The sequence below is a fragment of the Buceros rhinoceros genome, unplaced genomic scaffold (assembly GCF_000710305.1).
Source record: "Buceros rhinoceros silvestris isolate BGI_N320 unplaced genomic scaffold, ASM71030v1 scaffold5449, whole genome shotgun sequence".
Lineage (NCBI taxonomy): Eukaryota > Metazoa > Chordata > Aves > Bucerotiformes > Bucerotidae > Buceros > Buceros rhinoceros.
Window position 1 is genome coordinate 91009 of NW_010432052.1, and position 7732 is coordinate 98740.

A 7732-nucleotide genomic window follows, 5' to 3' on the forward strand; every position below is an offset into this window, starting at 1 on the left:
TACAGATAAATATAGATTTAGGGGGAAAATACGTATGTTTCACGATAACATTAAAATTGATCTACGAACTAACCAGGTTAACAAAAAACAAACCCAAAACAAAAAACAACCCCCAAAAACCCACTGCATAGCTGAACTAATACTGCTCTTTCTGAATTTGCTCTATCAGCATATTTCTTAATGTGGCCCAGTTCGCTGTTCCATATGATACAATACACAGGAGGAATGTAGGCATACTGTGAAAATTTGTTCTTTGGATGGGTTTTCTTCAGTGTTGCTCTTACCCAAGAAGAAACACAGGACACTTAATGCTTTATTATTTCATAATCATTTCTACATCAAGTAGCAGTAGAACAATGGTGACCATTTTGCAGTGTGGATTAAGGCGTACAAATCAGGAGCAGATGACAAAGATATGTTCTGTGATTTCATTTTTAAGGAGAGAATTAAATCTGAAAAAGAATATTCAAGTTCTGAACAGATGTTGAGGAGTACATACTCCATAAAGAACATACATAACCACTGCTTGATATGACTGGCAGAAACATAGCTTCACCATCATGATTTAAATCTTTAAAAGATTTACAGAAACATAATTTCAAGTGTTTTGTTGTAATGCTGCTGTGCAGAGTCTTAGCAATACTTCCCAGTAGCTGAACCTTTATAATCCTGATTTTTTTTTAATGCTGCTTGTAGGACGAACATCGTCACAATCAGGCACAAACATCACTTAGCAGAATAGCAATCAGCTTTTTTTTTCCCCACTTAATTTGTTAAAATATCAGTAACATATAAAATATGGTTTTTATTAAGTTTGGCAGAGAGAGACCTAACATACCTCAAAACCAGATTTTTATGTTGTTACTCAAAATGGGAATCAAAATACATTTATCCTATGATTTTTTTGTTTCTGATGAGACTGCCTTTTATCAGTAATTGTTCGTCTTTAACACTAGAAGCGGTATTGGTGCTGCTGCAATGCAAAGAGATGACATCAAGCTGTTTGTGAAGAAATTACACTAAATGTGGCATATATTTTCTTTAGCACTTTCCTTATTTCTGGTCTAATTATTTTTCTGCTGCTTTTCCATTACAGGAGACTCAGCAGATATGTCAGGTAAGGGAAATAAAATTTTAACATCTTCAGGTGTAGTTAGTGTATCAGTAGCTGTGTACAGCTTTATAGAGCACTAAGTGATGTGAATTCATTTTTAGTTTATTAAAATTCTGTATCAGTCATATTACTGTCAACACTGAATATAAACCACAACAGCTCAGCAAATTGTAAATATAGAAACCATTAAAATGTTAGAACACACTTAAAAACTATTTTTGTTGTAACATATTCCCTTCTTGCTGCCCAGCGATTAGTGAGCTCTAACACATACTGCTGCTGTAGCATTACTACGTACGCTTGCAGGTTTTGCAGACATGTTGGGGCTGACAATTAACACTCATTTTAGACACTCAATTGAGTCTAATTTTGAAGATGCTTTTCTAAAGGAGGCCTAGGTGACTGAGTGAAAAAAACAATCACCTTTCACATTTATGTATGATTGTCATGCAATTATTACCACTGATCCAAAATGCTTGTTACAATGTCAGTTTAATTTTTTCTATATCATTTTGGGTCTTTGAGAGTCTTGACTGAGCTATTTTTTATTAATGTGTTTGTTTTTTCAACTGTAATCTTAAAAATTCATCACTGTCATGTATGAGTGAGGTCATTGTTGAGCAGCCATAATTGTCTTGTGACACATCTTCAGAGATGCATAAATGTGTGTTAATGTGTACCTAGAAATTGTAATAATGTGGATCTAAAGCTTGTTCTGTGAAGAACAAATGTACAATGACATTTTTAATGTGTGTCGACTTCTTTTAAATATGCCAAATTGTGCTTGCTCTAAGGATGGGAGGAAGAATATAGGTACCTTTTCCTACACTTTTAAACTGTGTAAAAGAAGCAGTGATGATATGGTTGTTTATATGAAAGAACATCTGTAGTCCTGTTTTTAATGCCTGGAGACTTCCTCTCTCGCCTTCTTCCTACTGCAACTTCAGTTTGAGCTTGTGGATATTAGCAAACTTTGTTGTCACTGTCTGAAACCAGCACTCTTACTTTTTTTTTCTTCTTTATGGAACCATTAGTCTGAAATCCAAGCTGCTGCCTGCCTTCATCAGAAAGTTGCACAGTTTTACTTAAAATTTATCAATGGCTATTTGGCACCTTTCTTACCAACTTTGACTTTTCTAATTCCAGTTTTCTGTTGTCTACAGTGATGCAGGGGCTCTCGAAGCACTAATGCTTGTGATAGCCTGGAATGGCAAATTAAGTTTCACAATGACTTCTTGTAGATTTGCTTCATCTTACTGAAGATATTTTTTTGTCCTGCCACCCCATGGTAGCTTTATCTAGCTTCTCCCAGAAGGAGTGACATTTTAGAAAATCTGTCTTGTGAGAGCAGGTGTTGAGCAGCTGGAGTGTTTCATAAGCAGAACGCAGACAGAGACTTTCGAAAGAACACTGTCAAGTAGGAGGACTCAGGAGTCCCCATTCTCTGTCCTGCAGATCTTGTTCTGCAAGATTTTGTCAGTTCTTATTCATGAAATCTAGGTGAAAGTTTCCATCTGCTACCCAGAAGAAAAATTTTGGCCAAGGTTTATAGGGGAGGTGCACAGGTCAAGGGCAATGCAGAGTTTTGCCAAGAGGAGTGCTGAAGAGGAAGAAAAAGTTTGGAGCTGTAATAAAGCTTTCCCTTCCCTCAACCTTCCATAAGGACAACAATGCTGAAAATTTTGAGATATGCCAGTTGTTGCCAAGCCTGCGCCCTTTCTGTTTTAATGGCGCGTCTGTACTCTGCTGTAGTACCTCTGGAAAGGTGGTGATGACAGCATGCTGGTGCCATGAGAGAAATTTCCAATGGGAAAGAGAAGAAATTAGGAATATTGTTCTGAAGGCTGTTTTGGAACAGCTGTGGAATTATGGTCAAAAACTTAGTTTCATGTGGCTAAAATTGGACCTAGGTCCCTGTGCCTTCTGTTTCCCATCATATGTGTCCCTTTGAGGGACTAAGTTTAGCTGATTAGGAAAACAAAGAATGGAGGTGAAATAGAATTTAGTTTATGTGAATCTGGGTCTACGACAATAACCAGTAACCTCCAGGCTCTGCCGTCAGATTTACTAGAGATCAGCAGTAAAGACATTTGAGAGAGAAACTTGCTGTCGTGGAAATGCCCTAGGTGCTATCCAGAGCTTGCAAACTGTACGTGGATTGCAAGATCTTTAGAGAAGGCATTGCATTTGGAAAAAAGCTGGTTGTCATCATAATAGAAATAATCACATGGATTAGTAGCATGGAAAGACAGTTACTACTGCAAAGAACTTGCAGTCTGAACAATGCAGACTAAATTAAATACCCTACTTCTTCGTCAATAAGCAAGCTTATTATTCAGTTGATGTTCTCCTAAGAGAGCATGCATTTCAGACAGGTGGCCATGTTATAGAGAAGGAGATTTTGGCCTTGCGGTTTCTCTGTAGCTATCAGTTGTCCAAAAGCTCCGTGTAGAAGTTACAGTCTTGATGATTTACTCAGTATTTATGAAGGTTTTTCAGTTAGCCTGTTGAGCTAAGTTTTACTAGGGGAAAACCAGGAGAAGACAGCTTGCTTGCAGAGCCTCTGCTGTGCTTCGGAATTCCAGTAACAGGTTAAGCAAAGTTTTCAGCAGGGTGATAAGGCCAACTTCTTAGTCCTATTTAATGATCCTGTTTGTTGTAATTTGATTTCCAAAGGGAGGCTACAATCTCCTTTCTATTCTTTTTTTTTCTGTCTGACCAGAACAATTTTGTTTGTCTTATTAAAAAATATTAACTGCTTCAATAAGCAAATCATTAGATATTTTCAAAAGGTATATTAATTGCATGTTTTTATATTTTTTTAGCTACAGCTCCTTCTATTCATGTGTGGGATGCAATGAACAAGCAGACGCTGTCTGTGCTGCGGTGCTACCATTCCAAGGGCGTTTGCTCAGTCAGTTTCAGTGCCACTGGCAAACTGCTGCTCTCCGTAGGGCTGGATCCTGAACATACCATTACCATTTGGAAGTGGCAGGAAGGTAGGAAAGTGATTGTTTTTGTAGAATGTGTTCACGTTGTTAGAGGTACGTTGTCTTGAGGCAAGAACAATGGTCACGTAAAAGTATCAGCAGATCAAAACTTATTACAATAATTGATGTGTACTATGCACTGTACAAGAAGAGGTAAAATAAATGTAATTACCCATTCTAGTAGCTGCTAGGTATATCTCCTTTGGAGCTGCTGAGTAAAGATCAAGGTAGTTCACTGACTTCCAGTTACAAATGTGTATTACACAATCTTAGGTAGCATGAAGGGTGTGTGGCAGAAGTTCATGCAGCAATTCACAGCTATTTCAGTACGAACATGCCTGAGCTAATTCTGAAAGAGTAGATACATACTCAACATGGCAGCTAAGGACCCAGATTGGGGAGTCTTCGTATGGGTCCAAATGTCTGATTTTAACACCTTTGAAGAAACTGGAAAAGCATCACCTTTGAAATCTAAGACCGTATGTAAAAAAGTCAGTTTCTGCATTTTCTACACCAAGAAGAAAGTTTTCTAACTTTGGACAAAATTTGCAGACAAGTCATTCATCAGTCTCTTGAAATTTCTCCAGAGTTTGGGATTTTCAGGGACGTCATAGGATTTTAAGAGGAGATAGAAGCTTACTTGGATCTGAGCTCCTAACTCTTCTCCAGTCCTGCAGAAATTGAGACTTACAGGTAGATGGCACCTTCACTAGGTGCTACACTTTTGCTACTAGGTCTTATTCAACAATTTTTATTTTTTATCTGTATCAATGTAGTTTTAATTTGAAGCAGTTTGTGCTTTTCTTCCCAACCTCTTGGATAACTCATCATACTCCATAATTTTAAAATTTTTTTTAACCATAAATGTATTTTTTTCCTCAGCAAATTCAAAATGTCCATGTTCTTTCTTCCAGGTGCCAAAATCGCCAGCCGAGCTGGTCATAACCAGCGTATATTTGTAGCAGAATTCAGACCAGATTCAGATACCCAGTTTGTTTCTGTGGGAGTAAAACATGTGAGGTTCTGGACACTGGCTGGAAGAGCTCTTCTCAGTAAAAAAGGGCTGCTGAGCTCCATAGAAGATGCCCGAATGCAAACGATGCTATCTGTAGCTTTTGGAGCGGTAAGTACCTTAACAAACTGTTAGAAAATGCATGCAAATAAATGTTTGGTTTTAACACTTCTGCCTTTATTCAGTTCAATGAGACTTTTCTTACCTGCTAATGAGTGTGTCAGTTGTTCTGTTAAACTCAGTTTAGAGTTTCTAATACGTGCCTGCTAGTTGGAACTAATACTAGCTTTCTTCAGAACAGAAGAGTAAAAGGACTGTCGGTTTGTTCGTTTCTAAGAGACACGAACATAGGTGCTTTGGACTGATAATACACTGCTTGGTATTTAATCCAGGTAAAACAAAGCTGACTCTAGACTGCAGGAACCAAACAGTAGGAATGAGGCTGATTTTATGGCCGCCAGGTAGGAGCGTTAATGTCCTGCTTGCTGATCTGCCTGTTGGGTCCAGACTGAAATTTAATACTATTGATACTGATTTTTTTTAAACCGTAACTGGCCCGTGGTTTTATTTTTCATGAGACTCTCTTTTCCAAAGTGGTCTCTCTCAGGTAAGAGAGTCCTACAAAGCAACAAGGTATTTTCCAATTAATAACTATTAGAGGTGCACAGCCCTGGCATTAGTCTGGGGTTGGGAAAACCTCTGTGAACTTTCTTATGGAGGGGCAAATTCTTAGTGTGAGAGGTTTCCTAAAAAATGATGCAAACTGATTAAAGCCAAACCTGGTGTGTTTTCCATGTTCCTGTAGGGAGCGGCTCTGGGAGTGCTTTTCTTTCTTGATTTTTGTCTCACAAGGAGCTAGTTCAGGTGGGAAACAGTCCAACAGTTAGGCTGTGAGGCTGATCAGAGGATCTGCCCACAAGTTCGTTTCCAGTTGTCTTTTATTTACTTACTGATTAAGGCACCCCCTGACACACACACCCCTTAAAAAAAAATATGTAGAACATCAACCCCCTCAAGTCAAGGCAAGTGTTCTTGCTAAAACTATACATCTATAGCGGTACTCTAAAATACTACATGATACTGAATTTGAAGATTGTTCACAGAAGTTTTGCTCAGTAACCAGCTGCTGATGGTTTTAAGTGTATTCTAGTAATTAGAGGTAATTACATTTATTTTTAGTACCTTTCAAAAACAGGAAGCAGAAGTACAGGAGAACAAGCAGCTTTTAGTTCTGAGTTAAGTCAAACCGTTTTCTTCATAAAGAATGATTACTGTAATTCAGTGAGTACCTTCACCTAACAACAGAAATGACTGCAAGCATAATGCACATAGCAAGGGGGTGCAAACTGCCTCTTTGTGTGGAGTGTCAAAACTCTTACTGGTTTTCTAATTTTTTAACACCTTGTAGTCTGAAAACATAGATAACCCTTTGGCTGAAGCTTAAGTTATTGCATTTATTCTCGCAGTGCAGAGCCTATTAGCAACAAGAAAGCATGTTTTGGATTTCAAGAGTGAATACAGTAGCTCATTGTTTTGTCCCTACAGGTTCTTACTACCCCTCCCACAATTTGCCCTTCTACAGCAGCAGTAAAAGCTGTAGCAGTTAATTGGTGGTGATCTTTCTTTATCGCTGAATGTTTTTCTTCCAGCCTTACTCAGAATCAGATGACGAGTGTATTTTTCCCCTTTTCAGAATAACTTGACATTTACGGGTACTATCAGTGGAGATGTTTGTGTTTGGAAAGATCACGTGTTGATACGAATTGTGGCCAAAGCTCACAACGGACCTGTTTTCACAATGTATACCACGTTAAGAGATGGTTTGATTGTTACAGGAGGCAAAGAAAGGCCGTGAGTCTTCTTTTTAATTATTTCTGCATGCACATGTATTCTTTAAAAATGGTTTGGATTCATCCTGTCTAAGACTAGCCACCTGAGACATCCAAGCTGGAAGGGTGGTCACTTTCAGATCCCTGAGCAGGTGGTAGGAAAAAAAAGTAGCCACCACCCCCAAAGCGCAGGTGAGCTCACACGAACTTTCAAGTACCTGGTTTTTTCCTCCATTGATTATAAGAGAAAGTCTGGGGTCCCTGGCATCCTGACCTGGGTGCTTTGCTCAAGTACCTAAAGGGGGATGAATCAGAATTTAAATAGTGTACAAGTAGTTCTTCATGATTTGAACTTTTAGATGACATCTTTCTGAAGCCCTCGTACAAGCTTCTTCAGGCATTTTATGATGATTTTACATTATTTTGGTTAGAAATAATAGGTGAGTGTAAACTTGTGAGTGGATTATGAATTATACTGCATTACATCAGTCAGGCAATGTTTCTCCAAGTACAAATACACAATTTTTGGTGAGATAATACAGATGACAGTCACATGCAAATGTGTTCTTCACTGAAATACCAGTTCTCTTGAAAGTATTGGGAAATACTTGGTGCTTTCATGACTAATACTTACTGGTTGGCTATCTTGTGCCATTGACATTGTGAGATTTTTCTCCTGTGTCTTTGTCATTTGTTTCACAGCAGTGAAAACAGTGACATTTTCACGGAAGTTAAAATCTTTTGTCATTTATTTCACAGTACTAAAATACATATCTTTCCTCTTTCC

The 7732-nt window shown here is 38.2% G+C and overlaps 1 protein-coding gene across 1 annotated transcript in view; it reads left to right on the plus strand.

Annotated features, from left to right (window-relative positions):
* Positions 1-7732, plus strand: part of EML5 (echinoderm microtubule associated protein like 5) — a gene marked incomplete at its 5' end in the record, with an annotated part of 83647 nt that overhangs the window by 69594 nt on the left and 6321 nt on the right. Inside the window, 4 exons of the mRNA XM_010143634.1 lie at positions 1097-1117; positions 3940-4113; positions 5019-5227; positions 6810-6967. Coding sequence (XP_010141936.1) covers positions 1097-1117; positions 3940-4113; positions 5019-5227; positions 6810-6967 — 562 coding nt within the window. The remainder of the gene's footprint in view (positions 1-1096; positions 1118-3939; positions 4114-5018; positions 5228-6809; positions 6968-7732) is intronic.